The sequence below is a fragment of the Dipodomys merriami genome, unplaced genomic scaffold (assembly GCF_024711535.1).
Source record: "Dipodomys merriami isolate MVZ:Mamm:240054 unplaced genomic scaffold, mDipMer1.0.p SCAF_1277, whole genome shotgun sequence".
In the NCBI taxonomy this organism is placed as follows: domain Eukaryota; kingdom Metazoa; phylum Chordata; class Mammalia; order Rodentia; family Heteromyidae; genus Dipodomys; species Dipodomys merriami.
In genome coordinates this window covers 18,492-32,779 of record NW_027202579.1, presented here as the reverse complement: position 1 = coordinate 32,779, position 14,288 = coordinate 18,492, and the positions used below count along the sequence as shown (strand labels likewise).

The window sequence follows — 14,288 nt, the reverse complement described above, 5'->3', positions numbered from 1 at the left end:
TAACAGGAAAAAAATCTTTAGGATCTTGGGCTAGATGAAGAATACCTAGTTCAGTCAGACATTGGTGCTCAGGCCTGTAATCCTAGCTACTTAGGAGGCTGAGATTTGAGGATCATGGTTCAAAGCCAGCCTGGGCAGGAAAGTCAGTGAGACTGTCATCTTCAATAAACTACTAAGAAAAGACTGGAAGTGGCACTGTGGCTCAGGTGGTAGAGCACTAGCCTTGAGCAGAAGAAGCTCAGGGACAGTGCTCAGGCCTTGACGTCCAGCCCCAGGACTGACAAAACCCCCAAACAGTTATAACACCAAAAGCATTATTCATAAAATAAAAAAAATGATAACTTGGACTTTAAAATGTAATCTTTTTAAAAATAAGAATAATATCAAAGTTTATTAAGAGTAATAAAGTTTTAAGTTGAGCACTGATGGCTCAGGCCTGTAATCCTAGCAATTCAGGGAGTGGAGGTCTGAGGATTAGGTTTGAAGCCAACCCATAAGAAAACCTGTGAAATAGTTTATGATCTCCAATTAACCAGAAAAACAAAACAGATTCCCAGGAAGTGGCATTGTGGCTTAAATGGCAGTGAAAAAGCCAAGTGAGAGCATGAAGTCTTGAGTTCAAGCACATACAACATGCACCCACCCATATACACACAAAGAATAATAACGTTTATTCAGATGTAAAAGTGAGCCAGTCTCAGAGTTGTTCTAGAACAATTATTATTTCTATGTTGGTACAAGTTTTTGTTGAAATTTAAGCATTAAGTGCTTCCCCAAGAATATTGTAGATCACTCTGTATATATCATTATCCTACCCTAGGAGAGGAGGGAGAAAACTTAAAAGTACTATGAGATTATGACGTGGAGAAAAAGCAGTTCTCTGTCAAAGCAGCCTATCTTAACAAGATTAGACCAAGCCTTTATTTTTCATCTCAGAATAAGTACAAGGGGACATAAATGCATTCCAGAACTAAACCTCCTCTTGAAGAGGATCTGGCTACATCAGGCCTTTTTCTTATCAGTTCCTCTCTTTTGGTCATATTTATATGTCACAGGTATTTTGCAAGCATGTGGAGCCAGAAGCCTACATCTAGTAAAGTTTAGCTTGTGCCATATAAGCAAGAAGGCAATGGAAAACAGAACAGGGTATATCCACTGATCCAAACACTCTCCATTTTAGGTTTCCTTTGCATTTCCCCATCACTTATGGTTAACTGCTACCTATCATTTCCTACCCTAGGACTTAAGACTGAAATCTTTTACAGAATGAGACAAACAAATACAAGAGTCATACTCAATAAGCCTAACTGCAAAAAATAAGTTTATAAGGCCATGGTTAGAATTTTCAAGAAGTTTATCAACTGCATAAAAGTCTAGTTATTTTGATTTAATAAGCATTTTAGGATAATAATGATGGACATTATTAGCATCATCACATCATCAAGCTGTCTTTTTTTGTTTTGCTTTGTTTTTTGCCTATCCTGGTGCTTAAACTCAGGGCCTGAGCACTGTCCCTGAGTTTCCACTTTACCACTTGAGCCAAAATGCCTCTTCTAGCTTTTTCTGAGTAGTTTATTGGAGATAAGAGTCTTAATGGACTTTTCTTTTAGCTTCAAACCGTAGTCCTCAGATCTCAGCCTCCTGAGTAGATAGGGTGACAGGCATGAGCCACTGGCACCCAGTTCATCATGCTGTTCTTATTACATTTAGGAACACAAAGACACAACCCTGCAAAAGACTAGCATCAATAGCAGTTTTAATTTGGAGGATACCAGTTTGGTATATTGTTTTCCTAAGATTTTCACTTTAGAAGATGAATGCATGAAGAACATAACTGCATTTAACATACATAGAAGCCAGCAACAGTTAGCATCATTGATGTTATATATACATATACTCATATGTATGTATATGTAAAACACTTTGGTCTTTACCTTTGGTGTGAAATGTAGACTCTTGACAATATGTGTGCAGCACTGACAAATATGGAATATTTAGATCTCATAAATTTAGGAATATGTTATCAGTGACCCCAAATAGACTAATTCCTAATGTAGAAGTGTTTCTCATATATATAATAATGCTAGGCAAGCACTCTACCAGTTGAGCCACACTCTCATCCTTTTGCTTTCTTTAGTTATTTTTCAGGTAGGACCTTGCATTTAGGGCCAGCTCTGAACTGCATTTCTTTTATCTACACTCCCTTCACATAGTTGGAACTACAGGCATGTACCATTTCATCCAGCTTTCTGGATGGGGTCTTGCAAACTTTACCTGGACAGTTGGCAAACTATAATGCTTTCATTCTTTGCCTCCCAAATAGCTTATATCATAGATACTAGCCACTACACCCAGTAAAAGTTAGTTTTAAAAATCCACTTGTTAAATGTGAACAATTTCACAAACTTTACATTAGCTTTTTATTTAACTACAATCTACAAGTTTTAGGAATTCTCTCCACTTAACAGATGAGAATTAAGAAACCTTCATTTATTTTTCTGAAATCAGATACATCTCTTAGGACCAAGAAAGAATAACTTGCCACAGTTACATAACTGGTAAAGAGTTAGAGCAGGATTTATATTTAACTACCAAAATTCAACGTCTGTGTCCTCCTTGTAACTCTAGACTGCACCTCTAAAGTACTTGTGTGTTGTAATTAAGTAAAAGTAGGGTTTGGTTGCAGAGGTAAGAGGAGTATCCATTTATTTATTGGTACTTTATTTGTTTTATTCATTTAACAATAATGTATTAGATGTGCATAACATATAATGTATGATACAGAAATGAATGTTATCATATTGCTTACAAATTATTGCAAGGGAAAAAGGTAATAAATACTTCAATACATGTTATAAAATACCAAGATAAAACTATGCCAGATGTTTTGTGGTGTAGTACATATGAGAAGAGAGAACCTTTGAACCCCTCCTGCTATAGGGAGAGATGAGCAAACATTTTGTGTATTTTTGCTGTTGAAAAGTGTGGCATAGTAGACATCACACAAGCAAAAAACATGTAGATAGACAAATTGTAGGCTCTTTATTTTACCCTACCTTTTTTGTTTCAGCTACTTTCATCACTAACAGATTTTGCAAGCTATAAAATATGGGATAAAAAAACTAATTTGTGGGGCTGGGAAGTTGGCTCAGTGGTAGAGCGCTTGCCGTGCACGCCTGAGGCCCTGGGTTCTATTCCTCAGCACCACATAAGCAAAATGAAAAAAGCCGGAAGTGGCGCTGTGGCTCAAGTGGTAGAGCGCCAGCCTTGAGCTGAATAGCTGAGGGACAGCGCCCAAGTCCAGAGTTCAGGCCCCACGACTGGACCCCCCCCCCAAAAAAAAAAAAAAAACTAATTTGTGACAGCCTGGGAGGAGTAGCAAAGAGATCAGTCACTACATGTGGTTTTGTGCAAGTTGTTATAGCTGAGCTACATATATTTTAAGTTCTATAAGGCAATATAGAAAGGAAATATTAAATAGCCTGTGGCTATTAGAGTAAGAACAAAGTTTCCAAAAGAGGAACATTTTTCCTAAAATTGAGGCTATGTTGAAGTTTTCCCAAAGATGTTCCTAAAGAAGGTTCTGTGCTATATAGTGTATAGCATCGCAGTAACTTAACTAAACTGAGTTTAGTGTGATTGTTTCTTGTATATCTGGAGCTTAGGAATATATATTGCTAATAGTAGGAAATTAGGTTAGACAGGTAAGTAGAACTAGAATCATAAATGATATTTTCATCATATTTAGAGTATGACCAGGTCTTATAAGCTTACAGAAATGACTTCATTTTGCATTTTCAAAGACTTTTTAAAAATCAGTTTATATGAATAGACCAAAAGAGAGGAAAGTAAGAGATATTTTAAAAATTCAGGCCAACTGTAAAAAAAAAAAAAGAATTAAAGAGTTTGTATGTTTATAGTTTCCTTTTTGTTTTATAAACATTTTTCAACCTTTTTTCTGATTTTGATAATTCAGACCCTTTATCTTAATTCTGATAAATTAGTGTGCTTTATTAAATGCTAAAGCAAAGGTTGGATTAAAATGACTGATTATGTGCCTTAGTGCATATTAATTGGAGATAATAAATGGCATTGTAGCATTCTTAGTTAAAAATAATTCATAGCCTGTTTAGAATTTTCTTTAGTAACAAGATAATAAAGTTTATACTTTTAAAGTAAACTGATAATTTTAATGGTGTGGAAGGAAATACATTTATAGTTACTTAAGACAAGACTAAGTTAGAATTAAGAAATGTTTTTTTTTAGCAATTTTAGAACTTCCTTAAAGACTTAGACTATTTCTTACAGTTTGGTTGGTTGGTTTTGAAAGGTTTTATTTTCCCTGTTCTATGGAATACCAACACAGTGTGTTGAACACAATAGTGCTTAATAAGCAATTACTAACTGACATATAAGGGACAAACATGGAGAAGTGTTTTATCTCTTAAATATTTTCATTGTATGTAACATACTATAATTTTTTAAGTTCTGTGAGGGTAGGTACCTAACTGTGAATTTTTAGAATTTAATATTATTCTTGACATGATTGTTGTTCATTGGGTCTAATTTGTTTTGTTTTGTTTTGTTTCCTTTAAAGGCATTTGCATACCTCCGTGATAGAACAGGCCCCTTTCTTCATCTGTTGATGGTTTGGTAGTGGGTTGGGAAGGAAAGCTGTGATCTTCCACTTAGTCAGCAGATACTTGATTCAGTTGATATTTAGCTTAGTCAAGTAAGTTACTATGTTCGAAAGGTCTTTTCTAAAGAGTTAATGTACTTTGATAACAGTAACTACAAACTTCATTCTAGGAAGTGTCTCAAGTGGTAGAGCACTGATCTTGAGCAAAAAAGGCAAGTGCAGTTTGAGGCCCTGAATTCAAGCCCCAGTACCAGCATAACTTCTCCCCCCAAACAAAAACCCTCAAAGAAAATTTAATTCTAAAGAACTTTAATGTCATTTAATTACAGAACTCTGGTTTCTTTTTTTCTTTATTTGTCACTCAGGAGGCTTGAACTCATGGCCTGGGCATGTCCCTTAGCTTCTTTTGCTTGAGGCTACTACTCTACCTCTTGAACCACAGCACCATTTCTGGATTTTTCTGCATATGTGTTACTGAGGAATCAAACTTAGGGCTTCATGCATGGTAGGCAAGCACTCTGCTACTAAGCCATATTTCCAGCCCAGAGCTGTGGTTTCTTTATAGGAGATATTATTTGGCTATTGAGTAGTTTGGTTAAAAAATAATAGTACTTTCCCCTGATACTGGGGATTGAAATCAGGGCCTCTTGCTTGCCAAAGGCTCTTCCACTTGAGCCACAACCTCAGCCCTTTTGCTTAGATAAAATCTAACTTTGCCTGGACTGGCCTTGAACTTATGGTCCTATTGTTTCTGCCTCTCATACAGGTAGGCACATACAGGTATGTGCCACCACAGTTGACTTTATGGTGAGTGTGCATGCGTGTGTGTGTGTGTGTGTGTGTGTGTGTGTGTGTGTGTGCGCACGTGCACGTGCTCGTGTGCATACGCTTGTCTTGGGGCTTGAACTTGGGGCCTGAGTGCTGTCCCTGATATTTTTTTTTAACTGTATTTTTTTTGTCTTTTCTTTTTTGGTACTGGGGATCGAACCCAGTACGTTGCACTTGCTAGGCAAGCGCTTTGCCACTGAGCTACATCCCAGCCCTGTCCCTGATATTTTTTACTCAAGGCTCGTGCTCTACTAGTTGAACTATAGCTCCATTTCTTGCTTTTTGGTGTTTAATCAGAAATAAGAGTCACTTGGACTTTCTAACTGGGTTGGTATTGAACTGCATTCTTCATATCTCAGCTTCCTGAGTAGGTAGAATTATAGGTATGCGCCACTTGTGCCCAGCTCTTTTATTTTTATTTATTTCATTTTAATAAATTGGAAATTGTCTATACATTTTCTAAAATTTGAAGGTTGGGGATGTGACTCAGTTTTAGAATGCTTGACTACCATGCTCTTGAATCAATACCTAATGCCACAATAAATAAATTCTTTTAAATACTCAATTTTTTTCAGATACATAATGTATTCTCGGTACAGAATTCAGAAGGTACAAAAAATTATGTGGTAAGGTCGCCTTTCCGGAGAAGCAAAAAATCTCCCTTTCTGACACCAGCCACCTAGTAGTTCTCCTCAAAAGGAAGCTAAGGAAATATTTTAAAGTGATTATTTTCTTTTCAATGATAACAGATTGAAGATCTCAAACAGACAAATCATGACTTGGAAGAATATGTTAGGAAACTCTTGGATAGTAAGGCGGTGGTAAGCAGTCAAGTAGACGATTTAACCAACCACAATGAGCATCTTTGTAATGAATTAATTAAAATCGACCAACTAGCAGAGCAACTAGAAAAAGAGAAATTTTTTGTGGTGGATTCCGCCAACAAAGAACTTGAAGAAGCAAAGGTACTAAACTTATCACTAAAAAAAAAAGTTTTATATCTGTAATAATTTGGTTGCCATTTGAAGTTGTTTAGGTTTTACATAACTAAAATCTATACTAAGGGTTGAATTATATTTATCACATTTTATTTCTTTTCTTTTCTTTTTTTTTGGTGGTCATGGGGTTTGAACTCTGGGCATGGGTACTTTCCCTGAGGTCTTCAGCTTAAGGTTAGTGCTCCACCACTTGAGCAGCAGCACCACTTCTGGTTTTTGAGTGATTTATTGGAGATAAGAGTCTCAAGGGACTTTCCTGCCTGAGCTGGTTTTGAACTGTGATCCTTAGATCTCAGCCTCCTGAGTAGCTAGGATTACCGGTGTGAGCCACTGGCTCCCAGCCTCACATTTTATTTCTTTAAAGATTTTTTTTTCTGGGAAGTTTTCTAAATATACTAAAGACTTTTAAAGCAACAGCAGTGTTCTGTAAATAGAATGTTAGCCCTCTCCCCAATTCTCTCTTTAGATATTTACAAACAGGTTTATTTCCATCTTTTATTATTTTCATGCATTTCATACTTTTTGTGGTAGGTCTCTGCCACTTAAAGCCATATGTCCAGCCCATTTTTGCTTTAGTTATTTTTCAGGAAAGGTCTCATTTTTGTTTGAGGCTGGTCTCAGACCTTGATTCTCCTATATTTGAGAGCATATAGTTCGTTTCACAGGCACATAACATTTTGTTTGTCTTAATGGTTGAGCTTGAGTCTTTCTTTTTGCCCAGCTGGCCTCTAACTATGATCCTCCTGATTTCTACTTCCTGAGTAGCTAGGGTTACAAGCATGAACCACTGTACCTGGCTGTATTTCATACTTTAAAGTTTTCTTGTTTCTTTTTACTAAAATTTCATACTTTAAAGTTTTCTTAATTTCTTTTTACTAAAATTTAAAGTTTTTTTTAAATTAGTCATGGGACTTGAACTCAGGGCCTGGGTGCTGTCCCTGAGCTCTTTTGTGCAGGCTAGTGCTCTACCACTTTGAGTTTGTAAGAGTGCTTGCTTAGCATACCCTATTCTTTTAGTTCAATTCCCAGGGCCACACATAATGATGATATATTTTATTCCACATAGTATAGTGCAGAAAATTACATCTTACCACAATCACATCTGCTCTGTCTATACATTATCTGCTGTTTATATACTACTGAGTATTTTTTATCTGTATCTAGGAAATGTGTGCATGTAATGTGCTTTCCACCTCTCCTCTCTCTCTCTCCCTCCCTCCTTCCCTCCCTCCCTCCCTCTCTCCCTCCTTTCCTCCCTTCCTCTCTGTTTCTCTTTCTTTTCTCTCTTTCTCTTCACTCTACCACTTAAGTCACAACTCCACTTCTGGCTTTTTTTTTTGCTAGTTAACTGAAGGTAATAGTCTCAAGGGCTTTCCTGCCCAGACTGGGTTCAAACCATGATCCTCAGATCTCAGTCTCCTGAGTAGCTAGGATTACAAGTGTGAACCACTGGCTCCTGGCTCTATAAATTTAGAAAGTATCATGCTACATCCAGGCGCTGGTGGCACCTAGATACTCATGAGGCTGAGAGCTAAGGATCTCAGTTCAAAGCCAGCCGAGGCAGGAAAGTCCATGAGACTCTTATCTCCAATTAACCACCAGAAAACCAGAAGTGGTACTATGGCTCAAATAGTAGAGTGCTTGCCTTGAGCTGAAAAGCTGAGGGACAGCACCTAGGCCCAGAGTTCAAGCCCCATGACTACAAAAAAACAAAAACAAAAACACAAAACTATCATGCTAGATATGGAAATCTTTGCACAGTATCTGTACTAGACCCATGTCTAAAAAATATAATTATTAAGCTGTTATACAGAGGGGTCCTTTTTTTTTTTTTTTGGTCATAGGGCTTGAACTCTCGGCCTAGGCGCTGTCCCTGAGCTCTTCAGCTCAAGGCGACCATTCTACCACTTGAGCCACAGTACCACTTCTGGTTTTCTGGTGGTTATATAAGAGTCTCATGTACTTTCCTGCCCGGGCTGGCTTTGAACTGAAATCCTCAGATCTCAGCCTTCTGAGTAGCTAGGATTACAGGTGTGCGCCATGGGTGCCTGGCGAGAGGGGTCCTTTCATAAGTCAGGTAATAAGTTCATTTGTTTTTTCGGACAATGTCACTCCTTCCTTCACTCGCCTCCCCAGGTTCCTGCTCATATCCCTGCCAACATGAAAGGAAAAAAACCCAAAGCAAAACAAACACTACCAACAGTGACAACAAAAAATTCATGGTTCTACTTTCTAGAGTTCATTTCCATAAATAGTATTTTAAATGTTTAGAAAAGCTATACCTTTGGGTTCCTCAACCCATGTCTTTTTAAAAAATGTCTTCATAGTAGTGTAAATTAACATTGAATACGAATAATTCAAAGCTATACATAGTTTATTTAAACTGTAAGTTATGTTCCAAACAATAAAACTCCTTTCTATTTTTAAGAACTTAACTGTGACTGCCAGAGAAATCTTAGAAGAGAACTTTGGAATAAACAATAAAGAAAAAGTAAATTTGTGGGTCTAGCTTAGTGGTCTGTTGCTTGCCTAGCATGGGTAAGGTTGTGGGTTTGATCCTTAGTATAGCAGCAAAAATAAATAAATAAATAAAATAAAGTGATAATCCTAGAAAGTTCAATTTTAAAACATTATTGGCAAGACCATAATAAATCTTAGTTTAGAATAATGAGAGAGGGCTGGGAAGTTGGCTCAGTGGTAGAGTGCTTGCCTTGCATGCATGAGGCCCTGGGTTCGATTCCTCAGCACCACATAAGCAAATAGAATAATGAGAGAAAAATTAATGAATTTAAAAATATATTCATTGAATTTAAAAATACTTTTAACAAAAACTGTTTAGCAAAAAGCCTTCTTGCCTTGTTCTTTAGGAATATACAATGAAACATAAGATAAATATATTTATATAACTATGGGTAACTATGGTACTGGGTTATTTATAATAGTGATACAAAAAGTATGTTGTGGGTGGAATAGAATTAAGTTGTTACAATACTCTTGAGTAGAAAGCATGTTCTTCCAAATGAGCCATTTGGGAAAACTTCTATTCAAGTCATTTTTTAATAGCTTCTTTATTGGCATCTTTAGAAATATAATTAGTATTAACATTTGGTCCAATGTATGAGAAACGATTTTGTAGAGATTTTATGTACAATACTGGATAAAGAAACTGCCGTATTTTATCCTAAGTTCTTTTATCATCAAAGCATAAAGCAGATTACCTTTTCTTTAATATACAGCCTTCATGTTTTGTTTGGTTTGTTTGTTTTACCAGTACTGGAGCTTGAACTCAGGACCTGTCCTCTGCTCCTTAGCTTTTTTACTCAAGGCTGGCACTCTTATCATTTGAGTCACACTAACACTTCTAGCTTTCTGCTGGTTAATCAGAGATAAGAATCTCACATACTTTCCTACCTGAACTGGCTTCGAACCTTGATCTCAGATCTCCTCAGATCTCAGCCTCCTGCTAGGATTACAGACATGTGCCACTGGTGGCTGGTTCTTTTGAGTTATTACTTTGTATTGACAGTAATTGTATTTGATGGTATAGAATTTATATACTATAAGCCTTCATGTTTTTATTGTCAAATGGATTCTTTCTTTTTTGATGCTTTTTCCAATTAAACTGAAGCATATTTAAATAACAAAAACTAATTCTCATTTTTCAGATTGAAATCATTTGCCAGCAAAATAATATAACAGTATTAGAAGATACAATAAAAAGGCTTAGATCTGTAAGTACATTTTCCATAAAATATAAGTTAAGTAATCACTTTTTACTCAGCCACAAAAAATGAATATGCATGTTTACACCCTCATTGCTTTCATATGTTTTTCTTTCTTTTTTTTTTTTTTTTTGGGTCTGGTCGTGGGGCCTGAACTCTGGGCCTGGGCGCTGTCCCTCAGCTCTTCAGCTCAAGGCTAGGGCTCTACCACTTGAGCCACAGCGCCACTTCCGGCTTTTTTCTTTTTGCTTATGTGGTGCTGAGGAATGGAACTCAGGGCCTCATGCATGCAAGGCAAGCGCTCTACCACTGAGCCACCTTCCCAGCCCCGCTTTCATATGTTTTATTTATTTAACAATGTGGAATGAAAACTCTTCTATTTAAACATTTTAATCTTATCATTTAAACAATCTGTCAGAAAGCATGTAATTTTCCTCCTATAAAGTATTTGCATAATAAATATAGCAAAATGGTTTAAAACATATTAAAGTGAATTGGAGTTCACAAGAATGCACTTGAAAATATGAAATATCTAGGATCCAATTAAATTCATTTGACCAATTATTGAACAAAATAATTTAGAGATTATTAATATTATTTCAGGGCTGGGCATGGCACAAGTGATAGAATGCTTGTATAACAAGTGAATTTAGTTGTGGTGTGTGCCATGTGTGTGCAGGTGTACTTATGTGTGTTTGAACTCAGGGCCTCACAATCTCACTTGGCTTTATACTCATGGCTAGGGCATTTTACCATTTGAACCATGCCTGTAGTTTCAGCTTTTTCCTAAAAAATAATTTAGAAAACTTTTTTCTTAGAGATAGGGTTTCTCAGATTTGTCTATCTGGGCCAGTTCCAAGCCTCAAGACTCAGATCTCAGCCTCGTGAGTAGCTAGGATTATAGACATGAACCCCTAGCACCCAGTTTAGGAGGGCTACTTTTAGTCAAATTTAAACATTCAGGAATAATGAAAAAAACTATTTTTATAAAACTATTACTGAATATTTGTATTTGTAAAATACCAAATTTAATACTTTTAAAGGTCCTCTTTGTTTTCATTTAGAAAAAAATACTGTGGGGCAGGGAAGGTGGCTTAGTGGTAGAGTGCTTGCCTTGCATGCATGAGGCCCTGGGTTCGATTCCTCAGCACCACATAAACAGAAAAAGCCAGAAGTGGCGCTGTGGCTCAAGTGGTAGAGAGCTCGCCTTGAGCTGAAGAGCTGAGGGACAGCGCCTAGGTCCAGAGTTCAGGTCCATGACCGGCAAAAAAATAAAAAAATTAAAAAAAATACTGTATTTTCATAGAAATAATGACCTAATTTTTTCCTCTTTGAAAAGATAATTTTAGAGACTGAAAAAGCACAAAATAAATCTCCTTCTAGACTTGATTCCTTTGTCAAGACTTTAGAAGCAGACAAAGATTACTATAAAAGTGAAGCTCAAAATTTGAGGAAAATGATCAGAAGTAGATCAAAAAGTCCAAGACGTCCATCTCCATCTTCCCGGGTAGGTTTGGAAACTGAAAAGTATTTTATTTTATTTATTTTATTTTTTTTAATTTTATTTTATTTTATTTGTGAACATACTGTACAGAGGAGTTACAATTACATGGGCAGGATAATGCGTACATTTCTTACCAAGCATTGCAGCCTCCTCCTTTGTTTACCCTTCACATCCCTGAAAAGTATTTTAGAATTTGTTGCTTAAGCATTGACTTTTATCCTTTGATTTACCTAATCTGGAAATTATTCATTTGTTTTGGCATGAATTGCTATGTTAATGAGTTTGAGAGACAAGAGGTCTCTTTGGTGACATAGTGGACTATATTGGTTCTTTATTCTCAGTATAATTTGCTGGGGAATATGAAAAATTTTGAACACTTTGGGATGCAAAGGAAGATTATAAAAGGAAGGTGATTTTCTTATTTATTCTATTTCCTTTGATTATATAGTCATAGTTAAGTAGAAATTGTATACAACTGTCAGTAGCAGCTTTTTATTAGTACCATATGTAAATGAAGAATTTCATATTTCTTAAATAATAATTGTAGGGTACAAACTGTGATGTCGATCTTTTGAAGAATACCACAAGAGATCGTGAAGAACTTAAATGCATGTTAGAAAAATATGAGCGGCATTTGGCAGAAATTCAGGGTAATGTCAAGGTTCTTACATCTGAGAGAGACAAGACCTTTCTTCTTTATGAACAGGTAACTTATTTTTAAGAGAACAATTAATAACAGCATTTACTTCTGAGAGTATGTAATTCTTCCTTAGATTTTATGAGTGCTTAAAACTGCCAGTTTACATTTACATTTGTTGTGAAGCTATATATGTAACTTTTTTATTTTTAATTTTTTAAAATTTTATTTATTTATTTTTTCAGTTGTGGGTCTTGAACTTAGAGCCTGGGTACTATCCCTGTGCTTTTTTTGCTCAAGGCTACCATTCTCACCATTTTGAGCCACAGTGACACTTTGGTTTCCTGCTGGTTAATTGGCAATAAGAGTCTCATGGACTTTCTTGCCCAGGCTAGCCTCGAACCATGATCTTCAGATCCTAGCCTCCTAAGTAGCTAGGATTATAGGTGTGAGCCACCAGCGCCTGGCTGTTTTTATTTTATTTTTTTGCATTACTGGGGATTGAACACAGGGTCTTGAGTTTGCTAGCCAAGTGTTCTACCTCTTGAGCCATATCCTTAGCCCTTTTGTTTTGTGTTTGGATTTTGAAATAGGGTCTTGCTGTCTTTGTCCTATTTAGTCTCAAACTCATGATCTTCCTGTCTCTACCGCCCAAGAGGCAAGGATTACAGGTAAGTGCCACTGCATCTGGCTGAGATTTTACTTTTTATAGTGGTACTGGATCAGACCCAGGGACTTGGACATGCTAATCAAGTACTCTACCACTGAGCTACATCCCTGTTCTTAAAATATTCTTAATGAAAAATAATATGGCTCTAATATAATATGTGCATGAGTACATACATATACATATACAAATAAGACATGGAAATTATTTCCATATTTATAAAAGGTCATATGCATACATAAAATTAGTCTTATTATTGAATAATAAGAATAATAATAAGAATGGTGGGGCCAGGTTGTGGTGGCACATACCTATAAACCCAGCTACTTGTGAGTCAGAGATTGGGAAGATAGTAATTTGGGACTAGCCCAGGCAAAATGTTAGTGAGACCCACATCTCAACATACAAACCATGTGTAGTAGTGCATGACTACATTCCCAGGTAGATAAACATAGAAAAGAGGATTGTGATCTGATACAGGCTCTGGGCAAAAATGTGAGAAAAATAACCAAAGCATAAAAGGACAGGGAGTTGTGCATGACTCAAGTGCTAGAGCACCTGCCTAACAATTGCAAGGCTTTGAATCCAAACCCTAGTACTGACACACACACACACACACAAAAAAAGATGGGACTGAAGCTGTAGGTCAGGGATAGAGTGCCTGCCTAGCATATGTGAGGTAGGTTTGATCCATAGCACCTTAAAAACAAAAAGAAAAGGAAAAAAAGTGTTACATGATATGGTATAATGAATTTGAGGTAAAAATACAAATCAGGATTCAAGGCTTTAAAATGCTTCTTAAGATTATTTCTTGAGCTACCTTTTAATTTGCTCAATTTTGAAGATTTAAATCACTTTGCAGTTGACCTTTACATTCTAGTTTAAAGTTCTATGAGTTTTATTGATCATATAAATGTTTACTCTTAAAATATTAAATATTAAATCATAGCATACTTTTAAAAAAAGTATCAAAGCTTTAGTGAATGATAGCTACTATGTGTTGGGCTTTAAGTTTACTACTCTAGAGGAACAGAAAAAAATGATAAGCAGACCTTATTTCTTTTGTTTCTAAGCACACTCATAGTAGATTTCTAAAAATCTGCAATGTAGTTGGAGAGATAGATTTTTTGCTAATAGAGGATAAGTGGTTTAAAAGATTTTGTAAGATTTAAAAGAAGAGAGAATTATTATGTTCAAGGAAATCTTTGCTGGAAGATGTAGGATATGAGCTCTGAACAAATGGGGCTTCTGTTTCTTAAAAGGGGCAAGGAGGGAAGTGGCGCTGTGGCTCAA

General features: G+C 36.2%; 2 protein-coding genes across 4 annotated transcripts in view; one reads left to right on the top strand and one right to left on the bottom strand.

The window, feature by feature from the left end:
* Positions 1-14,288, top strand: part of LOC138824171 (testis-specific gene 10 protein-like) — a 39,482-nt gene that overhangs the window by 16,628 nt on the left and 8,566 nt on the right. For 2 of the 3 annotated variants that reach the window (XM_070017833.1, XM_070017834.1), the window contains exons 3-6: positions 6,217-6,432; positions 10,131-10,196; positions 11,527-11,694; positions 12,239-12,397. In XM_070017833.1, coding sequence (XP_069873934.1) covers positions 6,217-6,432; positions 10,131-10,196; positions 11,527-11,694; positions 12,239-12,397 — 609 coding nt within the window. The remainder of the gene's footprint in view (positions 1-6,216; positions 6,433-10,130; positions 10,197-11,526; positions 11,695-12,238; positions 12,398-14,288) is intronic. The other variant, XM_070017835.1, reaches the window with a different exon arrangement.
* LOC138824172 (uncharacterized protein C2orf15-like) overlaps positions 1-14,288 on the bottom strand; it is a 41,149-nt gene that overhangs the window by 20,559 nt on the left and 6,302 nt on the right. The window lies entirely within an intron of this gene.